Source organism: Conger conger, chromosome 5, assembly GCF_963514075.1.
Source record: "Conger conger chromosome 5, fConCon1.1, whole genome shotgun sequence".
Taxonomy (NCBI): Eukaryota; Metazoa; Chordata; class Actinopteri; order Anguilliformes; family Congridae; genus Conger; species Conger conger.
In genome coordinates, this window is record NC_083764.1 from 9,949,375 (window position 1) to 9,962,164 (window position 12,790).

General features: G+C 53.6%; 1 protein-coding gene across 1 annotated transcript in view; it reads left to right on the forward strand.

The window, feature by feature from the left end:
- Positions 1-12,790, forward strand: part of ncoa1 (nuclear receptor coactivator 1) — a 40,229-nt gene that overhangs the window by 21,464 nt on the left and 5,975 nt on the right. The window contains exons 6-19 of the mRNA XM_061243192.1: positions 363-545; positions 1,542-1,640; positions 2,945-3,085; positions 3,717-3,864; positions 4,156-5,110; positions 5,709-5,880; positions 6,363-6,521; positions 7,130-7,253; positions 7,926-8,088; positions 8,192-8,476; positions 9,061-9,165; positions 10,123-10,522; positions 11,062-11,236; positions 12,176-12,362. Of these exons, the coding sequence (XP_061099176.1) occupies positions 363-545; positions 1,542-1,640; positions 2,945-3,085; positions 3,717-3,864; positions 4,156-5,110; positions 5,709-5,880; positions 6,363-6,521; positions 7,130-7,253; positions 7,926-8,088; positions 8,192-8,476; positions 9,061-9,165; positions 10,123-10,522; positions 11,062-11,236; positions 12,176-12,362 (3,296 nt within the window). The remainder of the gene's footprint in view (positions 1-362; positions 546-1,541; positions 1,641-2,944; positions 3,086-3,716; positions 3,865-4,155; positions 5,111-5,708; positions 5,881-6,362; positions 6,522-7,129; positions 7,254-7,925; positions 8,089-8,191; positions 8,477-9,060; positions 9,166-10,122; positions 10,523-11,061; positions 11,237-12,175; positions 12,363-12,790) is intronic.

Sequence of the window (12,790 nt, forward strand, 5' to 3'; positions counted from 1 at the left end):
GTCAGGCGGTGGAGCCTCTCTGGCCGGAGCGCTTTAGCCTCCAGATCAGTGTAATCCACCGGGGATGCCATGTTAATGCTGGCCGAGGCCGAGAGGTCAGGTCTTAACATTGTTCTGCTGTTAGGATACTGCCAGTCAGCGTTCCCTTAATCATACGAGCGAATTATGTTCCTCACCGTTTCCCCTCTCCCCCTCTCCCCCCCTCTCTCTCTCTCTATCATTCTCTCCCTCTCTCTTTATCGTTCTCTCTCCCTCTCTCTGTCACACTATCTTGCTCTCTTTTCATCTCTCCCTCTCTCCCCCCCTCTCTCTCTCTGTCTCTCTCTCTCTCTCTCCCTCCTTCCCTCCCTCTCTCTCTGCAGTGAATGGCATGCCCTGGCCCCAGGACCCCGCCCGCAGGAACAGTCACACCTTTAACTGCCGCATGCTGAAGCGGCCTCCAGACGAGATCGACTCTGAGAACCAGGAGGCGCGGCAGCAGTACGAGATCATGCAGTGCTTCACCGTGGCACAGCCCCGATCTGCCATGCAGGAGGAGGGCGAAGGTCAGCCTTCAACACTCATGTTCTACACTGTGTTCTGCACTCATATTCAACACTCATGTTCTACACTGTGTTCTACACTCATATTCAACACTCATATTCTACACTGTGTTCTGCACTCATATTCAACACTCATATTCTACACTGTGTTTTACACTCATATTCTACACTGTGTTTTACACTCATATTCATTACTGTGTTCAACACTCATATTCAACACTGTTCTACACTCGTATTCAACACTGGGTTCTGCACTCATATTCAACACTCATATTCAACACTGTGTTCTGCACTCATATTCAACACTCATATTCAACACTCATATTCAACACTCATATTCTACACTGTGTTCTGCACTCATATTCAACACTCATTCTACACTCATATTCAACACTGTTCTACACTCGTATTCAACACTGGGTTCTGCACTCATATTCAACACTCATATTCAACACTGTGTTTTGCCCTGATATTCAACACTGTGTTCTGCACTCATATTCAACACTCATTCTACACTGTGTTCTGCACTCCTATTCAACACTCATATTCAACACTCATATTCAACACTGTGTTTTACACTCATATTCAACACTGCACATTCTATACTCATATTCAACACTGTGTTCTACACATATCCAACACTGCACATTATACATATATCCAACACTGCACATTATACACTGCACATTCTGCACTTATATTCAACACTGTTCTACACTCATGTTCTACACTCAACACTGAAAATGTCACACTCAACACTGTACCCATATTCTATACTTAATATTCTACACCCATTTTCTACACCCATAATCAACACTGCATCCTCTACACCTGCCTTCCACATTGCATAGTCTACACCCGCTTTGCAGACTGCCTGCGTACACATTGACCGTGACCGTGACCGTGACTGACCGCATTAGCGGTTACAGACAGCGCTGTCGTTGGCTCGTACGCGACCCGGAGCACCTGCATCATGTGACCCCTGTCCCGTCTGCGCAGATCTGCAGAGCTGCCTCATCTGCATCGCCTGCCGCGTGCCCCGGCCCCAGCCCATCCCCGTCAGCACCGAGTCCTTCATCACCAAGCAGGACCCCACAGGCAAGCGCAGCGGACGCCCGTTTCAAAGTCTCACTCCGACAGGGCTGACTGGAGATACGGTCCTCCTGTGCTTCAATGTTAAAAGCATACCCTGCGGGGATTTTACCTTGGAAATATAATGAAATAACCACGCTAAGGCATGTCTATGATGCACTGGTAGTCTCTGTCTTCACGCATTTTAGCCAAATTAGTGCTGCTTTACCTGTATTTGGTTTTCTAAAAATGTGTCCGGGACGTTTCTGGGTTTGGGGAGGGGTGTATCAGTACAGTGGGGTGAAACCACAAGCCAATGGGGCTCGTACAAGAATCAGAGTCAGCCTTGGAATTGCTTCTCCTCTCTGGCGACTGTGATCAAAAAAGCAGATATAAAGACTGAGGCTGGGTTAATGACAGAGAGTGACTTATCACAGCAAGGCAAAAACATGCTGCACAGTGTGCCTTTAACAGAGAAAATGGTAAAAATAAAGCATCTTCATTAACACCCTACATGACTCTGTCAGTCAGTCCAACAGTCAGTCAGTCATTCAATCAGTTTGTCAGTATATCAGTCATTCAATCAGTCGGCCAGTATATCAGTCAATCAGTCTGTCAGTATATCAGTCGGTCATTCAATTAGTCTGTCAGTATATCAGTCAGTCATTCAATCAGTCTGTCAGTATATCAGTCAGTCAATCAGCCTGACAGTATATCAGTCAATCAGTCTGTCAGTATATCAGTCGGTCATTCAATTAGTCTGTCAGTATATCAGTCGGTCATTCAATCAGTCTGTCAGTATATCAGTCAGTCAATCAGCCTGACAGTATAACAGTCAGTCAGTCATTCAATCAGTCGGTCAGTATATCAGTCAGTCAGTCAGTCTGTCAGTATATTAGTCAGTCATTCAATCAGTCTGTCAGTATATCGGTCAGTCATTCAATCAGTCTGTCAGTATATCAGTCATTCAGTCAGTCGGTCAGTATATCAGTCAGTCATTCAGTCAGTCGGTCAGTATATCAGTCAGTCAGTCAGTCTGTCAGTATATTAGTCAGTCATTCAATCAGTCTGTCAGTATATCAGTCAGTCATTCAATCAGTCTGTCAGTATATCAGTCATTCAGTCAGTCGGTCAGTATATCAGTCAGTCAGTCAGTCTGTCAGTATATTAGTCAGTCATTCAATCAGTCTGTCAGTATATCAGTCATTCAGTCAGTCTGTCAGAATATCAGTCAGTCATTCAATCAGTCTGTCAGTATATCAGTCATTCAGTCAGTCGGTCAGTATATCAGTCAGTCAGTCGGTCAGTCATGACTGTTCTGCTTGCTGCAGGTAAGATCATCTCCATAGAGACCAGTGCCCTGAGGGCCTCAGGGCGGCCGGGCTGGGAGGACCTGGTGCGGAAGTGCATCTACGCCTTCTTCCAGCCGCAGGGCAAGGAGCCGTCCCACGCCAAGCAGCTGCTGCACGAGGGTGAGCCCCAGGGGGGTCCCTGCTGCTGAGGGGTCATTTCAGGCCTCCCGCTGGGCTGTGACCTGCATGTCCGATGAGGCGGCCATTTTGTCTCCTATATGCTGCCTTGGTGCCATTGTTTAAATACAGATATTTCACATTCTTATCTAGGCTTCTGTAGATTTTCATTTGAGTTTTTTCTTTGATAAATTGATTTCAAATGGTACTGCTGTATTCCAAGCCTGTCGGTTTGTGTGGCATGGCAATGCATCATAATTTGTTGCTGCCCCCTGTTGGTTTTATTGGGTATGGGCCAGCACAGTCCTGAGTTGTCATGATGGATTTGTGTAGCGGTCTGGTGTCAAGCAGAGACTGGTTGCTGTGTGATTAATGTACTGTACTGTGAGTAAGGAACACCTTGTTTTATTTTGTGTGTGTGTGTGTGTGTGTGTGTGTGTGTGTGTGTGTGTGTGTGCGTTTGTATCTGTGTGCGTCTCTGTGTATGTTTGTGTGCTTATATGTGTGTATATCCTGTGTGTGTGTGTGTGTGTATGTGCGTTTGTGTGCGTTTGTATCTGTGTGCGTCTCTGTGTATGTTTGTGTGCTTATATGTGTGTATATCCTGTGTGTGTGTGTGTGTGTGTGTATACAGTGATGGCCCACGGCACGGCCATCAGCCAGGTGTACCGCTTCACCCTGAACGACGGGACGCCCCTCAGTGCCCAGACCCGCTGCAAATTCTGCTGCCCCCCCAACCCCGACCTGCAGCCCTTCATCATGGGCATCCACACTATCGACAGGTACGCCCGTCTCCACGCCAAGCCACAGAGCCATTACACCTGCACCCTGTCTAACTGCCCGCATCCACTGTGTCATCAGCCTCAGGGTGTACACCTTTGGGCACGGCTGCCCAACCCTGTTCCCGGAGATCTACTCTCCTGTAGGTCACTCCAACCTTAAATTAGAACACCTGCACCTGATTATACTAAATAGTAGCACAACCTGATCTTTAGCTGTTGCATGAGATGTGCTTTCTTACTTATGAACTCCTCTTCCTCATCGCCACCTTCCTCTGCTGTGTCCTTCCGCAGGGAACACAACACTGCTAGCTCTCAGGAAAACACGACCCCCAGCCTTCCACCGACCCCTGCTCAGCCCTCCCGCTCCCCTGCCCTCCAGCCGGGCAGCGAGCTCAGCCAAGCCCCAGGCCTCGGCCTCGGCCTGCAGCATCTCAACAATGGTGGCGGCGGCGGAGGCCCCAGTCCTGTCACGGGGGGGTACCTGACGCCCAGCCGAATGTGCCCGCAGCCCGTCAGCAGCCCGTCCCCCCTGGGGGCCACCCCTACCTCGTTCATGTCCCCGCGCCCCCCCCGGGCCAGTCCCGGGCTGGGCGGGAGCCCGCGGGTGCCTGGGAACCCCTTCTCTCCCTCCACCCCCAGCCTGCACTCCCCGGCCGGGGCCCCCAGCGGGAGCAGCAGCAGCGGGGGACTGAGCCGCCAGGGGTCCGGGGGCGAAGGCTCCCTGGGCCTGTCCCTGCCCTCCCCCCTCCCCTCCCAGAGACCCACGGCCCCCGGCAAGCTCCCCGACCCCCCCGCCCCGCCGGCCCCCGAACCCAGGGAGGACCCCGCCGCCAAGCCCGCGCCGGGCAACCTGAAACTGGGCCTGCTGGCGGAGGGAGACCCCCCCTCGCTCCCCGGCCAGTGCCCGGCCTCCCACAGCTCCCTGACGGAGCGCCACAAGATCCTGCACCGCCTCCTGCAGGACAGCAGCCCCTCCGAGCCGGCCGACGGCTCCCGGAAGGACGGCCCGCTGAAGAGGGAGCCTCCCCCCAGCCCCAAGGACGCCCCCGCGGGGGGGGACCAGCACCAGGACCACCAGCTGCTCCGCTTCCTGCTGGACACGGACGAGAAGGACCTGGAGAACCTGCCCCCGCCCGCCACCCTCAGCCTGCAGACCATCCGCGTGAAGTCCGAGAGGAAGGGCAGCACGGAGACGCCCTGCGTGGCCCTCAGCTCCCCCAAGGCCAGCGAGAGGCCCAGCAACCCGGTACTGCCCCCTGTCTGCCCCTCTACTGCCCCCTCTCTACTCTCTACTGCCCGCTCTGTACTGCCCCCTCTCTACTCTCTTCTGCCCGCTCTGTACTGCCCCCTCTCTACTCTCTACTGCCCCTCTGCTGCCCCCACTCTACTCTCTACTGCCCCTCTACTGCCCGCCCTCTACTGCCCCCTCTCTACTCTCTACTGCCCCTCTACTGCCCGCCCTCTACTGCCCCCTCTCTACTCTCTACTGCCCCTCTACTGCCCGCCCTCTACTGCCCCCTCTCTACTCTCTACTGCCCCTCTGCTGCCTGCTCTCTGCTGCCCCCTCTCTGCCTCCCCCTGTTTGCCCCTCTACTGCCCCATCTGAACCTATATCGTATGCGTTATATATCGTGCTCATTCATTCATACTTGTGTGCTGCTAATGTGCTAGCAGCTTTTCGTTCCCTTTTTGGGGGGGGCGGGGGGCGAGAGTGATTGAGGTGGGTCGTAAGATGCAATTCTGGGTGTGGTCAGAGAAAGTGTAGTGTTCATTGATTGTGGCCAGGGGCCTTGACCTTTATCGTGTGTGTCTGTGTGTGTGTGTGTGTGTGTGTGTGTACACAGCAGTTCCCCAGCTCTGACTTGGACACACTGAACCAGCTGCTGCCGGGTCTGAGGGGGGTGTCGGCGGCGGGGGCCAAAGCCTCGGAGGACCAGAGCGCGTCACAGCCAGCGGAGGCCAACATTCCCCGCGGCGTCAGCGTCAAGCAGGAGCCGCCCATCAAGCCGGGCCGGGGTGAGGGGTCACGGGGTCAGGGGTCGAGGGAGTCAGCCTGTAGCCTAGTGGCTAAGGCGCTTGACTGGGACCTGGAAGGTTGATGGTTCAAGCCCCAGTCACAATAAGATCAGTGCAGCTGTTAGGCCCTTGAACAAGGCCCTGAATCCTATATTGCTCCAGATGTGGGTGGGGTGATGGCTTGAGTGGGTGGGGTTATGGGGCTTCAGTGGGTGGGGATGTGATCAGGATTGGGGGGTTGAGTGGGTTGGGTTAGGGGGTTATGTTGGCGGGGTTAGGGAGTTGTGTGGGTTGGGTTAGGGGGTTATGTTGGCGGGGTTAGGGAGTTGTGTGGGTTGGGTTGGGGATGGAGGTGGGGTCAGGGTCAGTGCTCCTGTGTGAGTGTGTGTGTGTGTGTGTGTGTGTGTGTGTGTGTGTGTGTGTGTGTGTACACGTGTGTACACGTCCGTCTTCCCTGACTGTATGACTCCTCCTGCCCTTAGCCTTCTCAGACAGCTCTGGCCTCCAGAGCCAGTCGCCCTTCGAGTTCTGCAGTCCGTCCACTCCCAGCCAGGGCCAGGGAGACCCCTTCCAGCCCCCGAAAGACGGCAGCCCCTACCCTCCCGAGGCGGGGCACGGCAACACCTTCAGCGCCGGCTCAGGTACCCATCCTCCCTGAACCCTGGACACCTAACGTGTCCGTCCACTGTACAAATACCCCACTCTCCATGGGCTCGTGGAAAGCTTTTTGCCGGGGAAGTGAAGTTTAGCGGTCAGTGCGGCCGTGTTGTACTGTGTGGAGCCAGAGTCTGGGCAGTGGGGAAGCCGATGCAGCTCCTCCACGTGTGAGAGAGAGGGACGTCATCTGTCCCTGACTCGTCCACAAAGTATTGTCGTATTGTCCAAATAACACATTAACTTAAGGAAAATGTGTGGCACATGTTAGATTACATTAATAAAACATACAGATTGCGACATATTGACTTCGTATTTTGCCTGCAGTTGTGCCTTTGACTTTACGTCGAAAACGGGTCTGAATGACCGATACTGGAGCCCACCGCGGTAGCGCTACCGAGTACCGTCTCTCAGCACGAGCAGGAAATGAGCTTGAGAAAAGCAGCCCGTTATCAGGCACCTTTGGCTGTGATGGCTGTAATGCCGGTGATGGCGGTATTGGCTGTAATGGCTGTAATGGCGGTAATGGCTGTAATGGCTGTAATGGCTGTAATGGCGGTAATGGCGGTAATGGCGGTGTGTGGTTCTCACGCAGGCCTGTCCAAGATGGAGCTGGCCGGCCCTCAGCCCTTCCCGCCGGCCGAGGCTCTGGGGGAGACCATGCCTTTCGACGGGGCTCTGAGCAGCGCCACCCCGGCCCCCCTCACCTCCCCCCAGGAGTGAGTACCATGCCCAATCCGTGTGACACCTCTCTCGCTCTGTCTTCACCCCTTTCTTTCTTTCGTTCTTTCTTTCTTTCTGTCTGTCTCTCCCCACCTATCGCCCTCTTTCCCACAACACCCTCTACCACCACTCCGGCTTGTCTCTCTCCCTGTTTCTCTCTTTGTCTGTTTTTCTCTCCCCCCCTTTCTCTCTCTCTCTCTCTCTAAATTGGTTGATGACATACTCAGTGTCAGTGAAACTTGGATGGAGGGGAGTAGGTTTGTGTGAGGTGGGCGATACCGAGCAGATTATTTTTTTTATGTTTTAACCTGACTGTAATAGATAAGAACTGCTGTGGTGTGTTTTCTCAAGGAAAACATGGTGCGAAGAACTGGATTATAGATCCACAAAAAATAATAATAAAGGAGTTTTAAATCTCTCTGCCCCTCTCTCTCTCTCCCCCTCCCTCTCTTTCTCCCTCTCTCTTGGTCCCTTTCTCTCTCCCCCTCTCTCTCTCTCCCTTCCTCTCTCTCTCCCTCTCTCCCCCTTTCTCTCTCCCATTCTCTCTCTCCCTCTCTCTCTCCCTCCCCCCTCTTTCTCTCTCTCTCTCCCTCCCTCTCCCCCTCCCTCTCTCTCCCCCCCCTCTCTCTCTCTCTCTCTCTCTCTCTCTCTCTCTCTCTCTCTCTCAGGCCTTGCACGCCCCTGGATGAGCTGCTGTGCCCTCCCACCACGCCGGAGGGCCGCAGCGATGAGAAGGCCCTGCTGGAGCAGCTGGTCTCCTTCCTGAGCGGCACGGACGAGAGCGAGCTGGCCGAACTGGACCGCGCGCTGGGCATCGACAAGCTGGTGCAGGTGAGGAACGGCAGCACGCGTAGCGTCGTTAAGTAGGCCCCCCTCGGGGGGCGACTGTACTTCAGGGGAAGGGGTCAGTGAGTTGTGGTTGTCGTGGCGACAGGGCGGCTGCCTGGACCCCCTCTCCCAGCGGTTTCCTGCCCCGGCCCCGCAGACGGCCCCCGTCCCGGCCGACCCCAAACTGCCCGGCTACCCCTCCCAGTTCCCCGGCGGCTCCCCCCAGTTCGCCCCCGAAATGGCGCGGGCGCAGGGGATGGCCTTCGGGGCCCCCCGGGCGCCGTTTCCCGGAGGCATGAACATGGCGATGCGTCCGGGCATGACCAGAGCCCCTGGCCTGCCCAACCAGCTGAGGCTACAGTTACAGCAGCGTCTGCAGAGCCAACAGCAGGTAATGCACCGGGTCCTCACTAGGCAGGTACACAGTCTGTCACTCAAGCAATACACACGCATACACGCACGCACGCACACATACACACACACACGCACGCACACACACACACACACACACACACACACACACACACACACACACTGTGTCCCCACTCTGCACGTGCACAGTCTGTCACTCAACCAATGCACACACACACATACATACGCACTGTGTCCCCACTCTGCACGTACACAGTCTGTCACTCAACCAATGCACACACACACGCGCGCACACACACACACACACACACACTCACACACACACACACACACTGTGTCCCCACTCTGCACGTGCACAGTCTGTCACTCAACCAATGCACACACACACATACATACGCACTGTGTCCCCACTCTGCACATACACAGTCAATCACTGGACCAATACACACACACAGACACACACACACGCAGACACGCACATTGTGTCCCCACACTGCACTGTGTCCCCACTTTGCACGTACACATTCTATCACTGCACCAATACACACATGCTGTGTGAATTTTATTCTCTATAACCCTAACCCTAACCCCCTCTCCCCCCAGATCCTGCAGCAGAACAGACTGGCAGCCATGAGCCAGTTCCCAGGCGGGGGTCACGTTGCCATGGGAATGCCCCAGGGCATGCAGCAGACACAGATGCAGTCGCAGGTGAGGCAGGGGGTCAGAGGTCACCGGGGGACTCGGGCCGAACCGCCATTTTCCTCCTGCTTCCAGGCTTTACATTATCCTGATTGCAGCCGGAAATTACATGTCAAGTTTTATTTAAAATAGAGTATCCATAGTCCATAGTCCATAGCCCCCCCCCCCCCCCCCCCGTCTTGGCTTTGTTATGAGTTGAATGAGCACTTAAACGGGGTTCTGGCAGAGCGCTGTGTGTGTTGAGTAGCCAGGTTAAAAGGCGTAGTGTTTCTGCCGATGTCTTGCTGGAGATTGAGAAGCCAAAGGGACGCACAGGGAAAACCTCCGTCCGTGTTTCAGAAAGAGCATCGCTCGTAAAACTGGGCTCACTTCCCTGCATTTTATAGAACCGAGGGGAGGAATGTGATTTAAAATGCCTTTTACAGAATTGGCATGTCCATTAGAAATGATTAAAATTCCACAGGGGTAGCCCTGAACACTTCTTTGGCTACACTTCCCTTGTCAAGGCATTGTCTACGCTTCTCTTCAAGGTTATAATTATAATTATAGTTGACCAATCACAGAGCAGAGCAGTAGGCAGGTTGAAAGTACTGGCGTTGTGTTAAGCCCTGGTTTCGCCATGATAAAATCTGCACAGCTGTTGTGCCCTTGAGCAAGGCTCTTAACCCCACATTGCTCCAAGGGGGGGATTGTCCCCAGCTTAGTCAAATCAACTTTAAGTACCTTTGCATAAAAACATCAGCTGTCTTATTTTTAGTATTTTTCTTTACTTTTCATTAAAAAAAGCCTAACTAGGGACGGGAGTTTGAAAACTAGCAATAGCTATAATCTCTGTATGCGGGGCATCAGCTACATGAACCTGCTGTAAACTGGTAATGATGCTATGTTTCTTGGCATTGTCCCTACGCTAATAAACATGAAATAAATGAAGTAAACAGCAGTGTTACTGTACCCGCCTCCCCACAGCCTCCCCTGAACGCGCAGATGCTGGCGCAGAGACAGCGTGAGCTCTACAGCTTCCAGCACCGCCAGCGCCAGCTCCTCCAACAGAAGGTGATGCTGATGAGGCAGGGCATGGCAGCGGGGCCCCTGGGGGCCCCTCGGATGCAGAAGGGGCCCCAGCAGCCTCCGCAGCAGCAGCAGGGGCAGCCCCAGTTCGCCTACCCGCCCGGCTACACGCCCGCCGGCGGCAACTCGCCCGGCTCCCCCAGCCACTTCAGCGCCATGGGCGGGCCCCTGGACCCCAAGATGGCCGCCAGGGGCCCCATGGCTAACCAGGGCATGATGGGAAACATGCAGGGCCAGTTCGGGGGTGCCGTCAACTCGCCAGTCCAGCCCGGTCTCTTCCAGCAGTTTGCAGGATCAGGTCAGTCCCTGCGGAGGTGTGAGGAGAGGCCTCCGTAAACGCATCATATTGTCACTGAACCGGTCTTTTACTTAAGGTTACTCTGGACCAGGGCTGCACAACCCTGTCTCTGGAGGTATACCGTCCTGTAGGTTTTCATTCCAACCCTGACAAAGCACACCTCATTCAACTGCTCGAGGTCTTGTCAAGCTGCTTATAAGTAGGGTCAGGTGTACCAAATTAGCATTGAAAGGAAATTAATACCTACAGGATGGTATATCTCCCGGAACCTGGTCTTGACTAACTTACGAAAGCGCTTTGGATAAAGGCGCGACATAAATGCAGTCCACTTACCACTCGCTACAAGGGTCTGTGAGCTCACCAAGAGCTGACTTCACATTTTAAGTGTAAATGTTGCTTTTACATACTCCTGTCTCATTTTTAAAATAATTTTTATTGTGCTGCTATTATGAAATTCCTGTTTCGCTGCGTATATCAAGCCGGGTCACTGTTCTCCCCGTGGGTAACATCGTGCTGAAAGTCTGTGTCTCGCTGTTCAGGCCTGGTCCAGCAGGGGGAGCCACCCTTCCCCCCGTCCCTCAGCCCCTCCAGCCCGCTGCTCTCCCCGCAGATGGCCACCTCCCAGAGTCCTCTGCTCCAGCAGACGCAGCCGCCTCCCGGCTACCAGTCTCCGGACATGAAGAGCTGGCAGCCGGGCGGAATGGGCAACAACAGGTACGGTTTCCACGGCGACGCGCGGCGGCCTTTCTTCTCCGAGGGGAAGAGACTTTCTCCAGAACTTTCCGTGCCGGGCGGCAGGCTCGCCCGCGGGGGCGCCGTTCGCATATGGAATCTGAATTCCGCCGCGCCGCCGTCGACGTGTCGTAGCCGGTGTGAGAAGGGGTGCGAAGATCGCTTTCTCGCGCCGGTTAAATTGCAAAACGTTTTTTTTGCCACCGAGATATTTGACATACCGTTTCCTACTGCCAGCGTGCAAATGTGTTACCAGGTATTGCGTAATTCCTGAAACGCTTATTTGCCTGAGAATGTGACAGCCAAAATCCAAAAATAGAAGAATTGCAGCCAGATGCAGGTTTTTCTTTTTTCCTCGCGTCGTCATTTGTGTGTGGGCATGAATCTTGCTGCTAGGTTATTGCATTACATTACAATCATTACTTTGCAGTCATCACATTACGTTGAATTGGCGGATCCTGCGAGACGTACAGTGGTGCAGGACATCAGTGTTAAACCAAGGCTAAGAACTGCGAGCTGTTTAGCGTGAAATTAAATCTGCCTTCTGACACTTACTTAGCACTTATTAACTTCTGTACAGTATGTAAAAGCCTGTCAGTCCACAGTGTATTAGCTCAGGGTCTAGCAATGAACCGTTCAGTGACATGAAAGCCGGTACAGTATGTTTGTTTGTTTTGATTTGTATTTGGTGCTGGGTCTCCAGTGTTTCCCGTTGGCCTGCAGTGCGTTCTGCTCGTAATTCATTAGCCACAGTGTTTGCAGATTGACCTCTCCAGCACAGAGATGGAGTCCATTCAGCTCTGCTTTCACAATCGCCATCGTTGCAACACTTTGAAAGCGAACGGTTCCGCGTGATTGTGATTGGTCTGTGTGTGTGTGTGTGTGTGTGTGTGTGTGTGTGTGTGTGTTTGTGATTGACAGCATCTACAGCCAATCGGGGCAGAATGCGCCGCAGGCCTTCGGGCAGCAGGGCGTGTACAACAACATGAGCATCACGGTGTCGATGGCTGGAGGCTCCGGGGGCGTGGCCTCCTTACCTCCCATGGGACCACCTGTTGGCATGGGCAACAGTTCCCTGGGCAACGTCAGTTCCATGTGCAACGATCAGGTCAGTTTACCCACGCTGTGCTAAAACCAGAATCACACACGCTGTGATTAACATTGGTCCATTGTTAATCGATGTGTTATTGCCCGGTCAGAGACAAGCTAGCCTGCTTTAATCACACTGCGCACCCCCATACACGTCCTCTCTCACCTCGGATTTCAGCGGACCGGTTTTCTGTCACTCTCGTGCTCAGAAAACATTGCGCAACAAACGACATTGTGCCACGGCTGGCCCCGTCCTCCCCTGCGGCTTGCTGTTAGCGGTTAGCGCTCGCTGTTTCAGGCACCTAGCAGGACAGAGTCTGGTCTGTTCTTCAAAATCTGAATAAATTGCTTAAATTACGTACCAAACTATCTCAGTGAGACACTGCATTAGGCCAAATCCAAAAGGGAATCTTGAGTGTAGTCCATCCATACTGCCAGTGGTTATCA